The sequence below is a fragment of the Lygodium microphyllum genome, chromosome 15 (assembly GCF_053477565.2).
Source record: "Lygodium microphyllum isolate KBCC chromosome 15, Lygodium_microphyllum_v1.1.10, whole genome shotgun sequence".
In the NCBI taxonomy this organism is placed as follows: domain Eukaryota; kingdom Viridiplantae; phylum Streptophyta; class Polypodiopsida; order Schizaeales; family Lygodiaceae; genus Lygodium; species Lygodium microphyllum.
Genome location: NC_141149.1, coordinates 101,452,319 through 101,476,168, shown reverse-complemented (window position 1 = coordinate 101,476,168; position 23,850 = coordinate 101,452,319). Strand labels below are relative to the sequence as shown.

Below are 23,850 nucleotides of genomic sequence, written 5' to 3'. Positions count from 1 at the left end.
TAGCAATTATAGGAAAAGCACAATTCATGGGCTTGCATTTTATCATGTTATGAGCAATATGTAGTTTTGAATGCAAACAAAATATGTAGCTATCCCCTCACTTAATTTCTTATGACAAAAGTGAGCTTTTTTTGATATTGCATTAGATTACTTCAAGGAGCTTGGATCCATTTGAGATGTTGCATTCAAATGATTCACTACTTGAGTCAATTTTTTTTCCAAGGGCCTATTTAGAAACATTCTTTGAATATTGTTGCCCATAATGAGAACTAAAGCTCTCTTATTTTTATGAGTTTTTTGAGATTTGGACATTACATCTTTCTCCAAATTAGGAATCTCTTGCAAAAAAAGGAAAAACCAAGACGAACTACTATGTTAAGACTTCGAAGAGACATCGTGCATTTTTTTCAATCCTACAAACAATTGATGAGGTTTCTTCTAGATTGCTTTTGGGTGAGTCATGAAGGTTCTATGCAAGTCTAAGGAGATGTGAGTGAACCATTAAGAAAGCTAGTTCTTGTTGAGGATTAGTAGAAGTGGATGAGCAACAAGAAATTTGGAACCAAAACAAGTGATGCATTTCAAGCTAAGTAGATTGTTAGACAAACCTAATTAAGTGACACAACATGCTTGATGATTTTTCCCATAGTAAAAGAACCATTTTCCATATTGTTAAAAGTGGATCTACACCTCAAGCATTTGCTAATGCTTCAGTATGATTGTTACATTGTTTTGAAACATGGAGGAAAATAAGCAAGAAAAGAGAAAAAGCCACAAGCTACAGAGAAGAAGCACTAGCCATCAACCAAAAGTTCATGAAGAAATGCATTTTGATGAATGCATCCTTCTCAAGGAGCAAGTCATGATGCTAGGGCATCTAGTAGTAGTAGCAGAGTGGGAGCGCCTTTTCAAGGCAATCTAATCAACAATAGCTCCCATTCAAGAGGATGAATTTAACACAAATTAAAATTGGAAAATGTGTCTTGTAATAAAGCTTTGTCTCCTTGATATAAGACAATCTAGAGACCTCAAAGGGAGATGATCTCAAAATACTTAGAAAGGCAAGTTATTTTGATCAATTCCACCTGCTAACTCCACAATATCTACCATCTCCTCTCATTTCAACCTATTGAGGTACACATTCAATCATTCAAATTTTCTCCTAGAGGGAGAGGGAAAGGAGAGGAGAGAGAAAGAGGAAGAGGGATAGAGGGGTGGAGAGAGAGAGGGAGAGGGAGAGGGAGAGGAGAGAGAAAGAGGAAGAGGGATAGAGGGGTGGAGAGAGAGAGGGAGAGGAGAGAGAAAGAGGAAGAGGGGTCTGTCTCATAGAGAGAGAGTGAGGGGGAAGAGATAAGGGCGGGTAATTATGGTCAATATTTATTTGAAAATTAATAATTCAAAAAATAATTAAAAACAATCATAAATCAGTTAAGGTGTGTCTTTTTTTTTTTTGTTTGAAAGCTAATAAAGAAACTAAAGAGGGACTCTCCCCCTTTGAGTTGGACAGGAGAAGAAAAGGGTGGGGGCCATGGGGTGACAAAGGGCATGTGTGGGGTGTGTATTTTGTTTTTTAAAATGACAAAAACACCACAATAAAGTAAAGAAATTTGTCAACACAGTAAAAAAGATATGATGTCAATAGAAGCGCTAAAAGAAAGCGTTCTCTCTTTGTCATCGATGATGTCGTGAGCCTTGGAGTGACGGCTGCCCGATGATGCACCGTGCTGTGCTCGCCGATAGATTCGTAAATTTTTATCTTGACACTACAAAAATGGGTCTCCCTCTCTAGCGTCATCAATGATGTCATGAAAAGCACTAAAAGAAAGCATTCTCTCTTTGTCATTGATGATGTCCTGAGTCTTGGAGTGACGCTGCCCAAGGACGCAACGCGAACATGCAGCGAATATGATGGAAATTAATAACTAGAGTTAGAAACCCAAAAAAAATGTTGCTAAAATGAAAAATATACAATTTGAAAATAAAAACAATAGTATAAGGAAAATATCTTCTTCCAAAATCAAATAAAGGCGTTCATATGAAAATCACACAAAATCCTGAAAAAGCCATGCAAAATATGTTGAAAATTCATATCAAGAAATCTGTAACTCGGAATGAAGTGTTGTAAAAAGGAAAACTCGCCCATTCAAAGGGGGAAAATAGAATTGTAAACTCAAAACCCACTTGTAAGGTAGGTAGCAGGCATTCATATGGGTTGAAATGAAAAATAAGGAAAATTAAATACACAAGCTTGGGAGCTTAATTCGCAATGGAGTAAAAAGGAAACATGTCCAATTTGATGAGATGTGGGTGATGAAGTCCATGAAAACAATCTTAGGGTGGGCATTTACATGGGACATAGAGAAAATACACAAAATGCAATTAATAGTAATCAAAAACACCATTTGGGATTCTAGGAAAAGACAAGATCATGCGAAAAGACACTTAAGGGAAGGTGCTAAAGTCACAAGGAATATTGGGTGCAATGTTGTACATGAATTTACCTATGAGGGTATTGACATGCAAAACAGGTTGTTTGTATAGAATAATGCGTGATCAAGCATGGTTGTAAACCGTTTAAGAGACACAAACAAATCAAGAAAGTAGTCATAGAACTAGTCTATCCTAAATGTCCCCAGACTTAAGAAGCTATCCACACACGAAGATACAAACATGAGAGAATAGAATAGGACACTTAGCTCGAGTGACCCCAATAGCTTGACAAAGCATTCGATCTTGCATAGTATAGGACACTTAGCTTGAGTGACCCCAATAGCTTGACAAAGCATTCGATCTTGCATAGTATTGGACAAGAACTATGGAAGGGACCACATAGGATCAACAAGTGGTGAATGATAGCTACATCACGAACCATTAGTAGACACCAATCTCGTCACACACTTAATCGTCCCATTGTGTAGTTGAATAAAAAATTAGGTGTGCAATGACGTGTACAAGCCTAGCCAACTCCAATTGGCACGATTCCCTATACGAAAAATTGAACTACCAAAGGATCTGAGGAGAAAATTCTTGTTGTTGCTATTAGTGTTGTCAAACCACTCAACCTCACTGGTCACTCAAATCAAATGGTAGAACATGCACCCACCCTGCCCACTAGCCACACTCAATTTAATGTAAGCATGAAACCAATCTCTCACCTAACAAAGAATGTGACATATTCTAATAAATAGAGGGACTATGCCAAAATACATAATTGTGCTAGTGCAACAATGTAACATAACTTGGCTAGCATAGATGCAACATTGAAGACTAGGGAGCCTCGCAGTGTAGTGCACAAAATATAAGTGTTGTGTTATACTTGAGAGGCTCGTCCCCTATATGGATAGGGAAAAGAGAACGCACATGTCTCGAGTTGTCACAATATCCTTCAATACTCAAATCTCATTTATTTGAAAGGAGGACTAGTCACGCTCAAACCTTGCTATCTCACGCTCTATTGAGAATAGATTGGACGATAATCTGATTCCTTGTATCCATTAGTTAACTAGTATACTCACTTGTGCAAGATTTTGTATGCCTTGTATGCAATTGATGGTGCAATGCACATCCCACCCAATGCTAGCATACTATGCAAGAAACAGAAGGCCAAGGATCATTATGATGTTATGCATAGGAAAGATCATGCTTTATGCATTGAGAGGCCCATCTCATGGGTGCAATACTCAATATTCAAACATCTCGCCTCTCATTTGAATGGAAAAGGCTAGTCACTCACCCCACCCTTTGTCTCACACTCAATTGATATAAATATAGAGGAGGGTAGGCCTTATATTCCCATCTAGTTAGTATAAAAGCTCACCTCGCTCAATTGTTTGTTGATGAAGAGGCATATCCCTAGAGGTAGTCAGTATATTAGGAACTTTTTCTAGGGATCATATGATACAACAACATTCGGATTATTAGTGTGCCTAAGAAGACACAATGGGTTCTATGATGTACTACAGATAACATGATACAACAACACACAAAAGGAGGTGACTAGGAACAACATTCAAGATTATTGATAAAGGATCACCACATGCATCGAGGTGAACAACATGCATGGAATATCTAGTGTTGGATCAAACAGTCTAGACGACTAAGGGATGTCGCACCTTTTCCTTGGTCATCTTCCCACCCCAATGCTATTACCACCTTTTCTTGGAGCACAACCTATTATGATAGGGACTTTCTTCATTTTCTCTCACAACACTATTTTTTTTCTCTTTTTTTTTTAAATTCTCTTTTTTTCCATCCCTGATCCTCAAGGTGTTTCCATATTTTCTCAAAGAATAGGTCGTTATGGTAGTGCCAACTAAAGTCATTTTCTCCCATAACCCTTTTTTTTTCAAGGAAGGTACCAATACCATTTTTGTCAGAGGAATGAAGGAGAGAAAAGGATGCCAATGGCTAGATTTTAGAGATAATGGGATAGGAAAATTGTACCACACTGTCAAAATGAGCATGATAGCTATAATTAGAAGTGTTGAGAGAATTAATATCCAAGAGACGTGATCAAGTAGTACATGGAAAAAACCATGATTTGTTACCACTTCAAATTAAACTTCTAGAAAAGTACTACCCATCGCATCATTCATCCTTTTACATCGGTTTTGTTCATTAAGAAAGACACATAGAACTTGAAGTGGGTTGATAGCATGTAGTGCCAGAACTTTTCCAATGCGAACACCATGGCAAGGCATTTTAGTTCTATCACTATATAGTTCCTTTATCTTTTGTTAACATTGTGGCTTGTATAGTAGATTGGTTGACCCAACTTTAAGGAACCTTTTTGGCATAAGACAATGCCTAATACTCTAAAATTTGATACATCAATGTGTACATGGAATTCCTTTGTTTAATGAGAAGGCTATAGAGTAGGCACTATTTCAAAGTATTAAAGGATTTTTCACATTCAAGCATCCAAATAAACTCCTAGAAATCCTTACAATTGTTTGAGGTTGGTAGATACTACCAAAGTTGCAATCTTTGCTATCTTCATTGGATTTGTTGCAATCCCCTATGCATGTAGCCTACATGGCCCAAAAAAACTCCTCAAGATATTCCAAAGATGCATTTTTCAGGGTTGAGAGAGATTCCATACTCTCTGCATCAATCAAAGCACTGTTGCAAGTGTCCGCAGTGCTTGTAGAGTAGATTGAAGACATAGGAGTCATCCAAATAAACCTCAATAAAAGCATGCAAATAATTTTGAAAAGTTATCATCATTATGCATTGAAAGGTGGTAGGAGCTTTGCACAACCCAAACAACATCACTCTATAGACATAGGTTCCCCATAATGTTGTGAAGGTTTTCTTGAACTTAACTTCTTCTACAATTGAAAGATCCTTGTATGACAAAGAAAACACATCCAAATTCTCCTTTAATAGGTCACGTAGGGCCAATAGCTTCTCTTTGAGAAGACCATTACCCACCTTGAGATGATGCTCGGTTCCATCTAGATCTGTAAAGGTCAATTGCTTCTCACCTTCCACTTCTCTTATGAATGTGCCTCACATAGTTTTAGGATATAGGTTGGACTCCTTCATGAGAGTTATCTCTTCTTTTGATGCTTTAGTAGAATTGACCTCTATTGCAATGCAATTTAACTCTTCTAATGCTAAGAGAAGGGTTGAAATGGAATGAGAGTCATTTTCTACTATACCTTAAATGGAACCACCTCTCGATTGGATGATTCATCTTCTAATAATGTGTTTAGACATATCACATAATAGGGAACATATGAGCTTCTATCCTTTTTCTAGTTTGGTGCTCTTAGGCAAGGGTCATTGAAGGGTTGGTGGTCAGGGTAACAAGAACCACTGATAAATAAAATCTTAGTTTGTTTGATCCACTTCTTGTATGTCCTCTCCATACACCCTATATGTACTTTGGAAACATTAATCGATTTGAAGGGAACCATCATCATTCCCTCCACCATTTTGGGGTCTTCAATCACTAAAATCACTATTACCTCTTCGTTATGTCATTTTCTAACTATTTTGATTCCTATCAATTTCAGACTTATCATCTTCAAATTTAATTCTATTTCTAGAGGGATTCTATAAGAGAAGAATGGGATTTTCACTTCAACTATCTTTGGTTCCAAACTATCCATGTAACAGGGGGGAATAATGCAACCATGCTTCAATCTTCATGTCAAAACTACCTTCAAAAGTTACTCTTGGATTAGCCAAGAGGTATTCACCCATTGATAAAAACTTTACTTTTTTTATAATTGGCTTAGAATGCCCATGTTTAGGGATTTTTCCTATATTTTCTTGGGAAGGATTTTCCTTATGGGCCTCTTTTTCTATAGAGGTTCCATCTTTAGTTTCATTAGTAGATTCCAAAAAACTTCTAGGGAGGTGGATGTGTTTCCTTTATGAGGGTTATACAATTTCAAGACTATATTTTCTCCCCCACCTAGGTTTAGGTTTACTTTGAGCCAATTAGTCCTTGCCCTTACTTCAAATAATCATGGTCTTCCCAACAATAGTGGGAAAGATGTCGCATTATGGTTTAACTAATACCGAATAGCTCAATCAATAATCTCTTCCTGCTAGGGTTGTCTTAACATATGGGAGGATGCCCAAAGGCTTCATCCTACTTTGATCTACTAGTTGGATGAGCCATTGCATTAGTTACATGCCCTGCAAGCCTAAGTCTTTCATCGTTACTTCTATCATTATATTTACTGAAGAACATCCATCAATCAATGCATCTTCTAGAGTGCCAAGATCTAGGAAGGCATTAGCGACATCCACTTCCTTCACAAGCTCTGTTAAGTTTAGTTACAATTGTCAAATTAGTAATCCTCAGTCCATGTCTTCTTGTCAAAATGCTCTTGAATCTTTTTCGATAGATAGGGGACAACATAAAAAACTGAGCTAAAATTTCTAGTTATGGTGGAATGTGTCAAGATCCTCAATCAAGTCATAGTCCTTCCATTGGCTTTTCCAAACGCTTGGGAATGGAGTAATACCCATATTCATTTTCCTTCTCTCTTTGAGAATGGACTAGAATTGTACCTCTCCCAAAGTTGGAGGTATATCCACCTCGATCTCTTGGTCTACCTCCAAGACTATCCTTGGAGTCATTTGTTGCGCTACATTTCTCTATACTACATTGCTCTATGCTCTATTATGTTGTGGCATTGTTGAAAGTGCAAACTTTACTATCTTTGTTTGGGAAATATTCTCTTTTAAGATTGTTGCTTCTTTTTTTTGGCATGTGTAATCACAACTACTTCCAATTCCACCATTAGAGGTAGATTCTTTTATCTTTAGCTAGCTTTTAAAGGCATTGGCATTTACATGGGCTCAATCTTTTGTAGTGTGTCCCTATTCTTTGCATACGCTACACAACAACTTATAGCCCATTGACCTTCTCGAATTATGACGATTTAGGAAAATATGACCTTTCTCTCCACACCTATAGCATTCCACTTCGGACCTCTGACCACCATTAGATTGTTGTCCTCTATAGCTTTAGGACGAGAATCTTCTAGGACTCAAGTTGGACCCAAATTCTCTAGGTTTTGGCCCAATATCTTGGGTCCTCATCTTAGACTCCAATAGACTAAACCTTGCTTCCTCTTCTTTCTTTCTTTTGTCATGCATCTCTTCGCAGTGCAGATATCTTCTATGTGGTTCTTCATCAAGCAATATGAAGAGAAGGCTCTTGGAATAGTTGATTTTTGGGTACATTTAGTAGCTAAATGTCTTGCTTGCTAGCATTTTTTGCACCAAATGTTTGACCTGAGGATATCTTTGGTTGAGCCTATGGCATTGGAAACACTAGTAGTTTAACAAGTAGTCTTTTAGAATTTCTCCTACTATTACAAATATAATCGGATTTTGAGGTATCTCTATGATCATCGCATGCACAAATTGGGTTGATAAAGAAGGATCTCTATTCTAAGTTTGATTTGGATTGGCTGTTCTAGTGACTCCAATTGGCAGGATTCCATCGTCGTTACTGTGGGATTGTCAAAGGCCATTGCAATTGTGGTTGAGCCATCATTCGAGGCACTATTTGCACCCACTATTGGGTTGGAACACCATACTAGGGCATTGTAGGCCTTTGTTAATAGGGGCAGGGTATAGTCTCTAGAAGTAGATTAGATGGATATGCTACTCTTGGCATTGAGGGAGATAAGACTCCTCTTTCTTGATTCATAGATAATCTAACCTCTACTTGATAGGAGTAGGATACACTTTGGAACTAGATTAGATGGAAGACTAGATGTTGATGTCCATGGAGGTGAATCTTCTCTTTATAAATCTTGGGTTTTTAATTTAAAAAAGGGATAGTGGGGGATTTAAGAAAGGAAGAAATGAACGATGAACAAAATTTTAGTTTCTCTAACCTCGTAATCTCCCCTCCTTTTTTGGCCTTTTTTTAAAAAAAATCCCCCTCACAAAATTAGTTTGACCCAAAACTTGAGTAGCAAATCACTTTCTCTCTCTTCTCCATTCTGGTAAATTTATTGCCATTGAAGCTCAATGGAGAGATAATTGCAATTTTAATCTCTTGACTTACCTCTACAATTTCTTCTCCATACAAATGTAAATTTTGAGCAAAACACAATTGCCAATCTCTCTCTATCTTTTCTCTTTTGTGTCATTTTTAAGTCCTCTCTCTCTCTCTCTCTCTCTCTCTCTCTCTCTCTCTCTCTCTCTCTCTCTCTCGTTTTCTTCCTACTTTTTTAAAGATATCATTTTGGCCAAGATTGCATAGGTGCCCTGTCTCTCTCTCCCTCTATATTTGTGTTCTTTATTAGTTACTATTTTTCAATAGAGCTTTATGTCAATTCTTACTCTTGGCATTATCTTCTTACAAAGATCGATTTGTGCAAGTTTGCATAGATGCTCTCGTTTTCTTCCTACTTTTTTAAAGAGATCATTTTGGCCAAGATTGCATAGGTGCACTATCTCTCTCCCTCTATCTTTGTGTTCTTTATTAGTCACTATTTTTCAATAGAGCTTTATGTCAATTCTAACTCTTGGCATTATCTTCTTACAAAGATCGATTTGTGCAACTTTGCATAGATGCTTGTGTGCATGTGCGTGCGTGCGTGCGTGTGTGCGTGTGTGTGTGTGTGTGTGTGTGTGTGTGTGTGTGTGTGTGTGTGTGTGTGTGTGTGTGTGTGTGTGTGTGTGTGTGTGTGTGTGTGTGTGTGTGTGTGTGTGTGTGTGTGTGTGTGTGTGTTCTCTTTTCTGATATTGGTACAATAGGATTTGGTATCGGTTCTAATTTTAGAATCGATTGTTATTGCAATAATCAATGAAGGATAGAGCAAAGATTGTCCCTTCTTTTCTGCAAAATTCCTTACATGTAAAATTGCCCGCTTATATGTTGTCAAAATCCATATGACTGATTAGATATTTTTGGATATGAAGAATTGATGTTTTTCAATATCTATCATTTTCAATAGTTTTTATTGATCATAACTGTATAATCAAGTGTTCTTGCAGTGATAAAGTATAGACCATAGATTTCATCTTGTTTTCAACAAATTGTTTTATAAGTAAATTTTCCCTATATTTGTGTTGCCATAACTCATGTGTTTAAGCAGCCATTTTTCATTTTTATTGAGATAATATGTTTTTCTAACATGCAAGTGCAAATAGGGTTTAGGTGTATATCATGTAACTTTTGGTCTACTTTGTCGTGATGAGTTATCCTTTTGTATTAGAAAGTTCTTAGAGATGGGGTATTTTGGAGATCAAGGCTCAAAAAATTCTCTGAAGTGTCAATCCCTTGAACAAATTCGGATCTACATACCATTTGGTTGCCAACTCTATAACTGTTATGTTATACTACACATATATCACACAAAGTATTGATTCTTATCATATCTCAATTGCCAATCAAAACTGTCCACTCGAATCTCCATGCCATTTGGCTTCATCCTTGTAAGTATAACTATGTATTACCCGTCTATTCATCCAATGTATTGAGTCATGAGACAAACTTTATTCAATACAATTAATTTTCTTTCTTAAAAAATATCTTTTTAAACATTTCTATGCTATTCAATTCATTCTATTTTGTGTAAACATGTTGATCAATGTGATGATTTCAAATTCAATCTATGTTTGTGTCGATATATATAAGGATATGTGTTTTTTTTAAAATGTGTGGGTCATCTTATTAAAAAGGGTTGATACTTCTTGGTTCCATGGTTGATTTGTATGGCATAATTGTGATTATTGATTTGTATTAAAATGATTATCATTTAGGGTTTAACATATAATTCTTTACATGAATTGCCTAGGCCATAATGCTATAGAGAAGAACAAATGTTTTCTCAATGGAAGAGCACAATAGGAAAATACATCGAAGCATCTATGATAAGAGATATATCAAAGCACTTTGTTGCTTAGCTAAATTTTCTTTCCAAATACAAGTACTTTGTCATATGCCAAACTTTATGCTTGTTATTCAAGTATTATAGATGGATAATGCTAAATGGTGAATATTTGTGCCTTAGCTAAGACACATGTGGTAGTGCTATTGTGGGTGTTATTGTCATTTCCGAGATTCATTAGCTCCAAGTGTTGCAGATAATGGATGATTGGCCCTTAAGTATAATGCGTCGAGAAATCATGATGTTAATGGAGAATCAACCTCCTAACATCTAATTTCAAATTTGATGGTAGTAAGTTTGAAGCCGATCTCAAAGTACAATTACTAGTTAAAAGCGTATGGCTCCACACATCTTAGAAATTGTGGAGTCCCCTTACATATCCCAACTCCATATGTTGTATTACCAATGCTTATACTTTTTAGAATTTTGGCTAATAGAATACAAGTACTTTGTAATGTGCTACACTTATAATATACAAGTACTTTGAGATATCTTGCAATATCCTATGCTTGCAATAGAATACAAATACTTCACAATATTCTATGCTTACAATAGAATACAAGTACATGTTTTTTTTTGCTAATAGAGTACAAGTACTTTACAATATCATATACTTGATATCTTCCAAGTTTTTGTTATTTTCCAACTTGTCATATGCTCTACACATTATTCGAAAATATTTGAACATGTTTACACAAATTCCTTTTTTTTTTCAAAATCACATGCATCGAATGTCCATTGATGAAGAAGAGATACCTCCATGAATTTGTATGTTTCAAGTGTATATACATGCATTTTTAAATTGAGATAAGAAGCATATCACTAATGCCCAATAAGAGAGAGGGGAGGAATACATCTCCCCCCCAAAATTAGTTGATAGACTACTTGTATATTCTCACACTATACATTAATTTTTTTAAACATGTACACACTTTTTTTTATACTTATGATGTATATAGGCACACCCATGTTGTCGAGGAAGGAGGGTGAAAGATACCACATTAGTAGTTCTTACTATCGCTTACAAGGAACAAAATCCTATCAAAGATCCCATTAACCTTGAAGAGTACCATATGGTGATAGAGCAAGGCTTGGCTCTCAAAGTGCCATCATTTTCGGAAGAGCCAATTTTGGACAAGTCCAACCATGCCTCCTTGATGCTTATATAGATAGAGACCAAACAATACTTGGTACACTCTAATGTACACGAGTATTTGGAGATGAAGAAGGAAGAGCTCTTCTTGAATCTCATTATAGATTTGATGGATGACATCATTAACTACAAATATGTGGATGTGCATCCAACAAGGGTAGAGGCTGGGAGGTACAACGGCACAAGTGTGGACATAGAGTGTTATCATACTACCCAGGAGGCCATTGTTGTAATTGAGGCAGATTATAATGTTTTTGATGTTGATTTTGAGGATTTACAGCATGACCTCTTTGGATCAAGGCTTGAGATCTCAATGACAAGGAAGTCTCTTGATCTCTCTACTCAAAAGGGTGCTTTATTAATGAGTGAGGAGATGAAGATGTAAGACGAGGAGTTGAAGATCAAGTTTTGTTGCATTTTGATAACTCTAGGTCAATTAGTAATCGTCTTTTTATTTGGACAATTTGATCCATGGTATACTTTACATTGATGAGTTTGCCTCACATTAAGAAGCATGCGGACCACACAAGGACTTAATCCCAAAGGAGTACATTGGCCATGTTACTACTAATGTGGTCATCTATCACAAGAATTGCTCACCTAGAGGGGATGAGACAATTATGAAGATTCGAGCATTGAAAAAATTTGCACCACTCCGCACTATGCCTAAAACCTCTAGCATGGAGAAGGTGGTTCTTGTGAAATGCAAAAAGCTTTTGCATTTGTTCGATGAAGCACATGGTGAAGCAATTTACATGGTCGCTGCTTTTGGTGAGCTTGGCAACGTGTCCGATCCACTTCTCCTACACAAGAAGAGTTGAAGGGAAAGCACCTTATGATTGAGTCAAAAAACTACTCTTGTTTGCATCTAAAGGCCCCTCATCTCTACCATCAAAGAAATCAAAGAGACATTGAGTTTCTTTGCTTAGGGTCTACATAAATGTCTTTTGTATTAGTCTCACTATCAATAATACAAACTATTTTGCTTCATCTAAATAACTCTAGATTCATTGAATAAATGTGTCATGCACATGCACGTGATAATTATGTGACGTACTAATATATATTTACATACAATAGCACATAGTATGTTTTCATACATTAGTGTAATGCAACTCCATTGCATTGTACATTTAGTTGTCATGAAAGAGAATCAATTAGGTAGATGCATGGTACTTGTCTATGCAATAGCGTAACCTTAATTTGATCATATGTGATTTGTGTTAAGACACCAACATGTGGTTACACCCAATGCGGTCGTACGTATTTTGATGTGTGGCAGATGCATGCATTAAAGTATGCTTATTTATGGCTACGTGTGGCAATTAAATAAACACAACAATTAAATCTACTCAAAGCAAGGGTAATGAATACACAAATAAGTGAGACATAAATAAAAATATATAATTCATCATGATAATATTGTACAAGGCAATGGATTTCAAGATTTTCTTAACATGGTGATATACAACAAAATCTCATGCCTAAGTACCATGAGATCGAGGTTCACCATGCTTTCACCCACCAAGAGCTAATTTTCCCTTGGATTGATTTTTTTTCCCAGTGGTTTATTTTATAAATTGCACATCACTTTCTCTCTCAATTTCTTACAAGGCCAAAAATTGATCTCAAATCTCCCTAATGTATGCATCCTTCTCTCCAAACCAAGAAAGCAAGAATACAAGACTAGCTTTGAGGTGTAGTGAACTTGCCAACTTACCTTCCCGCATTGTAGTCTAAAAGCTTGAAGGCTTTGAATCCCATAGAATCTCTTGAACAAGCTTTTGGAATGGCATCTTGGGTATTAGGAGCTCATACCCACACTTTATTTGTATGATCTCTCATAGGGCTACAATACTTGGTCTCCATCTTCTCTTTTTCTTTTGTGGAGGTCTACGTGGAGTCTCAGAGGATGCTACACCTACTATTGCTAATACCCCATAGGACAACACATAATGTTTGAAAAAATGAGATGTTTTCTAGTGTGTAGAACATAAATGTGTCCTTGGTACTCCAATCATCACATAGGGTGATGATTGTTGTCCCCTTGTTTTGCTTATGCTCATTAGTGATGTGAGATGTATATGGTCATTTTTGTGTAAATATTAATGGATAAATCTTGCCGCTATCCACGAGATGAATTATAATAGTACAATACGCTAAGTGAAGCTTCATGCCTTGTTTGCATAGATGATAGGATGTACATATGCCAATTTGATCAGTTCCTTGTCAAGATTCCCTTCTTGTGAAAAAGATATTGCCTAGCTTCATCTTCGCTACCATAATGAATGTATATTGTGTAACATGTAGGATAGTTTGGGATGTTTCTTTTCCCACTTGTGAAGAGGTAATGCTGGAGGGATATAAACCACAACTATAAGAACCACTTCATCCATGTATATCTTCAATGAGTGAAGAATGTGCCCCAAATGCCAACATTGAAATGGTTTTTGGTCTTCTATTTGTGCAATTTAGTACCCTCTTGCAAGAATATACCATCCCTTCCGTAATGGAAAATAATATCTTTTAGGGCCATTCTATGCAATTGTCCTCAATATTAGGAGTAAAAAGGAACATTTAGAGAGACCTAAATCCTATCTTTGATACTTAGTAAAAGCAAGGCACTTAATCTTGTATTTAGGTGTCTGCAAGAGGTGACAATAAATCCATTTTTGACTTCCTATGTGTCTTTTAAATCTCTCAAGTAGACCTCTCATTTGCACCTTTTTGAACCTTCAAAGACACTTTCACTCTTTTTTATCTTTCCACATTGCATAGAGTTTTCCAATTTAGATTTGATAGCTATAGGTTGTGTAGAATTTTCCAAATTATAAAACATGTTAAAAATTATATTTCACATAGAAGCCAAATTCAAGAACACTACTAAGAAGGCTCTAGAATTTGTGATGAGACTTATTCAAAGCTCAAAGGTCAGTTAAGAGAGAGTAAATGTGCATCTCAATGCTACAAGAGAATAGTTAAGAGATTGTGCATCTCAATGCTATAAGAGAAATTTGGTAGGCACAAAAAGCTAAATGTGTACTCTTAGGATCTTTTTGTTATCTGGCAAACTAATGCCTTAAATTGCCTTCAAGAAGCAACAAATGATTCCATAGCTGAATTTCTACAATACAATTATTTTTGTGCTACCCACGCCCATAGGGTAGTGACATAAAGGTATAAAACATATTGAACATCCCCCTTTGCAAGAAAGCCCAAAGAAAATATTGTCCACACAAAGCACATAGTACATATATAGGACACAAAGCAAGCTAAGGAATAATGAATGAAATTGAAGATAAAGATAGAGAAGAAAATTAGGAAACCAAAATTATTGAAAAACAAGAAGAGAAGGAAGCTTTGTCATGTGAGTTGATTAAACTTGAGGTAAAGAAAGCTAGTTTAGTATTGGCATGGATAATATGTCAAGTTACCTTATCACCTTACCTAAAGATGCAATACTATTACACATGAAAGACAAATAGATCAATGACACTAGAATATTTGTCTTTCTCTAATAGTTATTTCATGGTTTATTTTTTACAAGTCCTTAGATAGGTCTGTGCAAACCATAAATTTTATAACATGTGCTTGTACCATATCCTTTGATGCTTTCAGTTTATCATCTCAAGATGTACAAATGTCAATTAGAGAGATGTGTTTCCTCAACTCCATGATTGGATTCATAATAATGTTGAATTTTAAGTAACTATCAAGTTTTGATTTTTGTATCTTTTCCATATTTTAGCTACTATCTCTATAATTTTGATCTAACCACTGAACAAAGGCATCTCCCCTCAAAAGAGCTACAAACATCTATCTTTATACTCTTCATTTTCATATGCAATAATATGGTTATAGTTTTGGATGGAGAATCATGTCCAATACTGAAAGGTTCTTTGAAGGAAAATATATGTTTGCTTTTTTTTTTGTCTAGTTTGCTCACCATGGACTACTACATGGGTACTTATGTATGGTAAGTCCAAACTAAGCTAAAATTATTTTACTAAATCAGCATGTTGAAGTTCCTATTAATCGAGATTTAGGTCCATCTCCTCCAATATCGAGAAGAACAAGTTATTTCTACTTAGAGGTTTCCAAGGTTTGAAAAGGTCTCTAAGTCTAGAAGGGTTTAAACATGGACAAAAAAGGGCAAAATGACATGTTCAAGAAATGAAGCTACAGTAAAGACACCTAATAAGAAAAATCTAGCAACCAAAAAAAAAAAAGAGCTAGCTTCAAAATAAGAGAGAAATAACAAAAAAACTAAAGATGTCTCCAAAGAATATGGAGAATAGTAAGCAAAGGAGACACCTAAAAGTCCCAAAAGAAGAAACAAGGCACAACTTCAAGGAGAAAAGTAAGGTAAAACTCCAAAAAAGGAATAGAAGGATCAACCACTTACGGAAACTAGAAGGAGACATGGAAGTCTACCCAAAGCAAGGAAGTAATTGATGGAGTAGATATCATTTATCCACGATACATGTACTAAATAGAACAAGGCTTGTACATTCTTACACATGGCATGTACATAATGAAAGTTTTTATATTGATGTTTTGTTGAGGCCATGTACTTCTACATTTTGACTTCAAATAACACAATTAGACACATTTTATTGTATTCAAAAAAATCTCAACGTAAACTTTAACATGATGCTTATGTTTTATCTTTATCTTGCTCTAAAGTTATGAATGAACATAAAAAAATGGACACAAAGGACATATTGTATTCCTTTGAAAAGTGTACAATCACTTTTTCACAAATGACCTTAGATTGATAGGCTTTTCCAACTCCTCTTTGTATCACTTCTATATCGAAACAAAGTTGATATCTTTCAATACCTATTTACAACTTACTATCAAAAATTGGGCATTCAATTTGAATGCTAAATTCATAGTGCTCATTGCTTTCCCACAGTCTAAAGGAACCAATGTGCCACGATTTTTTTCCATCATGCTTATTCTAAAGATGTATATAAGTGTTTGCCATAGGTATTTATGCAAGCACATTGTAATGTTTATGAGATCTTCTTTGTCTTCTGTATATTTGCTTCTTAGAAAGAAGCTAGGAAAATGTGAATTGAGATGAACCATGACATTTGTGGTGAAATATTCTTCTAATATTGATTATTAAACATCTTTCCAATCACCAACAAGTAAATCAAGGTGAGGCAATGGAGCCTCATATTTTTTAAAAATGCAAATTTGTGTTTTTTAGGCTAAAAACAGGGATATCTATAAATTTGGTTTTAAAATAGGTTTTTTAAAAGCCTAAAAAGCATAATGATCACCTTAAAATTCAAGTGGTTGAAGGCATTGCTTTTGATTGTTTAGAAGTACTAATATCATAGGGAAGACATTTTGGTCTCTACACAAAAGCACATAGAATAATACAAATTATGCGATAAGTTGCCTCTAGATGGTGATTATGTCATGAACTCCTTTGTATATAGAAGAAGGAGGGTGATTGGGATATATAAGATTTTAAACTTTAACATGCTATGCATATTCATGTGAGAGACTCCATTGATATCATTCTGTACTAGCTGATGGAAATACATCTTAAAAGTCACAAATAATAATGTACATATACAAAAATACTTAAATTAAATGGCATCATGGTCATCTTACAATGAGGTGACAATAACTGAATACTAAAAGGCTGTCATAATTCTTGTATCCTAGAACCTTGAATTCATCACTTCTATTCAAATGAATATTGTCCATATTTTTTCTCTTTATTTCACAATAAGCACATGTTGAGCATTGTCATATTTATTGTATCCTAGAACCTTGAATTCATCCCTTCTATTCAAATGAATATTGTCCATATTTCTTGTCTTGACTTTGTGAAGACCTTGCGAAAAGCTAGCATTGTACATATTTCTTGTCCATATTTCTTATCTTGACTTTGTGAAGACCTTGCAAAAAGCTAGCATTGTACATCTGGGTGTTGTTCGCTTCCATATATTTGTGTTAAATAAATTACATGTGCTTAAAATATTAGATGATGACATGGAAAACGCCAGAAAAGAATTAAAGAATGCAAGGTTGAATGGTCATATAGGGGGGAAATTTGTAGAAGCCCTAAAAAGGCTAAGGGAAAAAGTAGATTTCTTTGGGTGTAATTGGTGGTCTTAGAAAAAAAAAGTAAATAATATATTTGATTTGAGAAAATATTAAAAGAAAATTATCAAAATATCAAATCAAAGGGAAATTTTATGGAAAGGGAGTCGCATCAAGGGTCCAAAATTTTCACTTTAACTGCCTTCACAAGGAAAATTTGGAGACAATTTGTTTTCCTTTTGCAAAAAGTCACTCAATATAGAAAAATTTATGTGAAAACTAAATGTGCATTTAACCATGCACAACACTCTTCAATTGAGATTAATGGGCCAAGCTTTGGCATTTGCCAATTTCACGTTTATTCATTAGAAAGATTTCCTTATTGATTGGTTTAAAGTTGTTTTGTTTGGTTTATGTATTGCATGATAGGGAAATTCTCATAGGTTCCAAAAAGGATAGACTAGATTTGCATGGCAAAGGCAAGTAATTCAATGAGAAATGACTACATTGAATGTAGGCATGCCTACTTAGAGTAGCACATGTGATAATCATTGGCATAAATTCTTTCCTTTTCTAGTTGTTTCCATGGTCAAACAAAGCTCTTCAAGAATATGTGAATCTATTTAGTTTTTTCTTTTAAACAATCATGGAAACAAGTGTGGTCAAACATGCATTCTTGGAACTATCTTATGACCCTAAATGCTCATGTAGTAGCTTGCCATTTGGCTCGTTTCATTATATGCAGAAACTCAGGTCACTTTTCTTGTGACTATCCTTAAAGGATGGGCGTGGAAGAGCAAAAAAGAAGAAGTGGGCTCTGTTTTGTTTAAGGGTTAGAAAAACCAAGCACCAATGGTGTCACAATAGATTCCAAAAATTGGGCCAAAGGATATTGATTGGAGTCCTCCAAGTATTGATGGTGGTGAAGTTAGAGCTATAGCCTCAGGAAACAAATCCTTAGGAGAAAAGCTACCTCCTAACACAAATAATTGTAGCAAGAAGTGCAAAATAAGATACAAACACAAGCAAAGCCTCCTATAGACAAAAATGATGTGAAGCATAACATGCATGTGCCTTAGAGAGCAATGAGGTCCTTTCTCAAAATAAGCACAATGGTAAACAAAAGGCTTCTCTCACATAGATGGCATGTAAGCCATTGATTGACAAGAATGTGTTTGCTCTATTGAGAGAGGAGAATGTGGACTTCTTTAAACCTTACTCTACTAATTATATAAAGGGTTTCTAGGGAGATTACTTGTTTATTGTGGAATGTTTGAGGCTTGTATTGTCTAGATAGGGAAAAGAGTGTGGTCTTCTTATTAAAGAAGCTTAAGTTGAATATAGTGGTGGTGGAGGAAATTAAGCGTGGGGTGGAAGACTATGAGACCTTGTGTTTTGATGGGTATGATTGCCTCTACGAAGGATTTTGTGGCAGGAAATTGCATGTCATTGTTGTTCCTCCCTTCAAATTTAATACTTCTTTTCTAGATGATACAAAATTTATGGATGGGAAAAAAGTTGTAGATCTCCACTCCTCAAGATATCTATGATCTTAGATAGTGATGGATACAATGTATATTCTCTATAACAAAGTTATCTAAGAGGAATGATTGCCTTAAATCTTGAAATAGGAGACAATTGTTATCTTCTACTACAAGGTCTTAAAAAGTTATTCATAACTCCCTTAATATGGATAGTACTAATGACATTTTGTTGCTCCTCTTACAACATGTTTAAAGTTAACTTGCAAGAGCAGTCTTCAGTTGACTATCCAAAAGTTCAACAACGCAAAGTGGCATGTTATGCCTAATGCTCCCTAATCATTTGTTCTTTAAGGCATTTAAACCCAAGCATAAAAAAGGTTCTATTACTTGTATCCATGATGATGATGGGCCATGTGAGTTCTCAGCTTTTCGGCTAAGAGACAAGGAGTGAAAGCTAGGGGACAAGTAGTTTATGGCAAGGCTTCTCCACACTTGATCAGATATTCACTATTTGAGTTATCATTGAGGAGAGGAGAGCACAAGGGAGGAGGATCTACTAGTGCTTTGTAGAATTTTGGAAAGCTCTCTCTCTCTCTCTCTCTCTCTCCTCTCTCTCTCTCTCTCTCAAACAACTCAATAAGACTTTCATTGCAAAATTCATAAGATAATTCTATATATGCACTTAGGATAGGCTAAAATTCACCCCTTAGTAAAGCATATTCTAGCTTTTGGCAACTTTTGTTCAAAAATTCTCTATGCTCACGCTCTCACTCCATTATCAGAAACCCTCACAAATCTACATGATTTAGGTTCAATAAGCAATGTTGAAACCTTAGCAAGACAATCCACTAAATCCCCTCATCAAAGGGATTTTGTATTTCTAAAAGTAGTATTTAAGCATTATGGTAGATCATCACTTCTAGAAGTAGTATTTAAACATCATGGTACATTTTAAGTAGCATACTGCCTACTTCTTAACTTCTTTGTTGTTGTTTGTTGTGAACAACATGGCTTTGTTCCAAGCCAACCAAACTTAAAAGCAAGGCTATGCTAGGGGAAATTTGGACTTGCTTTTGGTCCTTTTAAGCTCTTTGGGATTCTAGGTAATATTTCATAAGTACAAATGAGGGTGAGGCTATTGTTACAAAACTTTTGAGGTTCTTTTTTTGTCGATAGACCATTGTTTGAGCATATAAACTCCAAATTTGTCAATAACCCCCCTTTTTTAATAAGATAATGACATGGCAAATCTTACAAGGCCCAAATGTGAGTCCAAATTTCCCCTAGCTCAAAGTCTAGCTTGTGTCTACCTCTAAGTAATTTTTCCATAATTATTTAGTTGTTTGATTATGGTTCAAACAATGTATTTTCTAGAGATGGAACTAGTTTTGGATATCCAATTTTAAGTAAGGCTTGAATAGTGAATATGGTCATCAACTTTGAACATCTCCAAGTATCTAATATAAATTTTATTGAGGTGAGAAATTAAATGAACAAACATCTAGCAAAAGGTAAGGCCTGCTTGGACACTCCTGCTCGCCTAATTTATATGTGGAAGTGGATTTCCCTAAAAATTTTACTCTCTAATGATTACGGCTTCTCAAAGGTAACAAATCTTGGTATGCGGAGGTGGATTCCCCTACAATGGTTGTTCTCTAATGATTAGGGCTTCTCAAAGGTAACAAATCTTGCTATAGTCTCTTTAAGTATTGATCTATTAAAGGTTACATAGGTTTCACATGTTAATTTCAAGTTAGGTTAGTGATTAAGCATTAGGCAAAGCTTTGAATCTTTAGAGATGGTTCTTAGCAAAACCTAGGCTTTGGAATAACTATCATAATAACATGATTTGAGTCATCCTTGGGGATATATGGTTTCTTAAAATTACTTTAAGATTCTTTATAGATTTGGGATGAAATTCAAAACCCAACCTTAAATTTAGGTTACTTTATGATTGCATCATGTGCATTCCAATAGTACATTTTTTTGTATAAATTTTTGTGTTATGGCTTAGCATAAAAGTTAAAAGTATCTTTAGGACTCTCTTGGACTATTCTATAATCATCACGTGATGACAATTATTTAAAAATACCTTAAAGTCCTTTTGAACTTGAAAGACCTAAATGAAATTTGCTTTTTAAGTCTTTTCAATGGCCAACTTTAAATTTTAAGATGTAGACACAATAAGACTACATTCTAAACAATGTAGCAAGCGATGAATTATGAAAGTAGGAGCATTAATATGATTGTGCCAATGGATTGCTCTATCTTGGATCTAAACAAATACTCCAAGTTTCTTTATTTAATCAAGGATCTAGATTTATTAAATCTTTTTTATTTCTATATACTTAACTATCCATTTTGAACTAGAAATTGAAAGTGTATGTAAAATTAAAGTTGTTTTAAATTAATGCTTCAAGTTCAAGACTTCCAACATTGTTTTAGCTTTCTACATTGTTGGACGGTTGCAAGTACAATGTTCAAAACTTGCAATAACAACCTTTCTATTCTATTTTTTAAAATTTTATTGAATAAGAAACACAATTTGTTGATTGACTAATTGCAACTATTATATACATTGTTTTCAAAAACATGTGCGCGCATGCATGCGCGTGGTGTGTGGGGCATATTTGGAACTTTTAACTCCTTGTTTTAAATATGTATTCTTTTGCGAAAGGATTAATACACTAAGGGAACACACGTGGACAAGGGTGGAGGAGAGGGATGCCCCTTGAATGTAGGTTCCCAAATATTGCACGTCACATCACCATTGGATGAAGTTTAGCAGTGAAGACAATCCCTGGAACAAGACTTTCAGATAGGAAGGGTCATGAGTTCCAACAATGGAGGATTTAGTAACATCTTGTGGACTCAGAGATGATGGCCTGTCATTGGGACTTAGCATTATATCTTCACAAAGCATGTGTATCATCTTACTTGTCAGCATTATAGTGAGATGTTTAGCATTACAATCCCAAAGGTGTGATAAATATATAAAACAGCACGACCAAGTTCTGTTCCTCAATCATGAAACACTCTTCTCCCAAACTGCATACTCGTTGCCAAAGGCAGACAACTCCCAGAACTGATCGTGTGGATGCCAATCACCAGGACCAATCTTTACACACACTTTGTCATCTATCATTGCAGCATAAAATGAGTTATTTGCCTCTATAATTCTGATAGATGACCTACTGTGCAAATCTTGGTGCTTCCTTATTGCCATCTGGGAAATCGACAGCAAGAGCATGAGGCAATAAGCATCAAAAGCTGTCCATTATATCATATGAGGTTATCTACAGAAATGCAAAGAAAACTAGCACTAGAGTACACCACTCACGAGCCTGCAGATCTCCTCTTGAACAGAATGTCCCCAGTCAAAAAAATGATCATAGAAGACAGTAGGGATGCCTGGATGTGTCAAAATGTAGGCATAACCCTACAGAAAGAAAAATGAATTTTTTAAGAAAATGCACTCTACAGTCACTTTCATCAATCATGTGTTAATCAAAAATTTCGGTCAGTGGTTTCCCTCCTTTAATATGCTCACACATAACGTGACAAACGGACATGGAGATGCTACTGTTACAAGTAACATGTTTTTGAGCATAGTAACACGAGATTGTTGAAAGCCTGTTCCCCTAAAAATACTGGCATAAGCAAACATACCTTCACAATCTGCTCGCCTGGAAATGGCCAATGTGCCTGCATAGGATGATGTTTCAAAGCATTAAAACAGGTTACTTAAAATGATTAAGCAACGGCCTCATTTACAATGCAGCAGTCACCTGGGTCGAGCCTGTATCATGATTGTCAATAAAAGTTACTGCCCGGGATGGCCACATTCCCACAACACCAGGTGGCTTCCCACAAGAATCACGCAACCGCCACCACTCTCCCCTTTTCATTGCCTCCTGTTTACCACAGATTCACACCTACAAACTAAGTTCACGCATGCAATTTGCAGGCACACCCCTCATAGACCCAGGAGAGGAGAATGAGACTCAGAACAAGAAGATTCATAGCAGACAAGATAAACTGATGCACGAGTATGCATGCAATCTCTAGCATGTCAATTTGAAAGATGCTAGCTTTGAGTCACAAGCATCAGCTTCGACTGTACCCTATAGTTGAGAGGAGTTTGTTCATAACAGTAAAGGTTAAAGTAAAATCCATTCTCCTCTTCAACAATTTCTCACTTAATCTAGCCATTATGTAAATCCTTGATAGCTCCATAGTGCCAATAATAGCTTTGCAAATAGCTCCTTGTGAGACACTATTCCAAGGGATATCATGTAGGATCCTTCCTCAAGCTAGATTGGTGAACTGCACCTTGTACCAAATACTTTTTAAGTTCAAATATCTTAATAGGAAGTGAAGAGTGTAACCAATTTTATGTAATTCAAAGAGTATACCTGAAGAATAGCCTTTGAAGTAAAGTCAAAAGCAGCAGACAGGCAACCAGTACCATCTATCCAGTCAACGATCCTTTGTCGATGACTATCTGAGCCATCATGAGACAAAAAATAAAAACCAAACCAGAACAAAGAAATCATTCAGATAGCTTTTGCATTTGAAGTAGTACGATTATAAAAGCCTTCAGGCAACCTTGGTTATAGTCCAGTTCACTTCCATTATAATTGCATGTGTCCCAGTATTCTCCCACACAAAATTCTGGATTGCTTCCCTCAATGTATTCTTTTACAAACTCTGGCTTATAACTGCAGGATATCCAAAAAATAAACATCTCCATAAATAAAAGGACTGCTAAATC

At 35.6% G+C, this 23,850-nt stretch overlaps 1 protein-coding gene across 3 annotated transcripts in view; it reads right to left on the bottom strand.

The window, feature by feature from the left end:
- Positions 1–21,668: 21,668 nt before the first annotated feature.
- Positions 21,669–23,850, bottom strand: part of AMY2 (alpha-amylase-like 2) — a 45,884-nt gene continuing 43,702 nt past the window's right edge. The window contains exons 6-11 of one of the 3 annotated variants that reach the window (XM_087694491.1): positions 23,685–23,797; positions 23,492–23,580; positions 22,865–22,990; positions 22,746–22,781; positions 22,417–22,515; positions 21,673–22,302 (exon numbers count right to left, since the gene is read on the bottom strand). In XM_087694491.1, the coding sequence (XP_087550617.1) occupies positions 22,102–22,302; positions 22,417–22,515; positions 22,746–22,781; positions 22,865–22,990; positions 23,492–23,580; positions 23,685–23,797 (664 nt within the window). In that variant the 3' untranslated portion in view covers positions 21,673–22,101. Of the gene's footprint in view, positions 22,303–22,416; positions 22,516–22,745; positions 22,782–22,864; positions 22,991–23,491; positions 23,581–23,684; positions 23,798–23,850 lie in introns of all 3 variants that reach the window. The other 2 variants (XM_087694492.1, XM_087694493.1) reach the window with 2 other exon arrangements.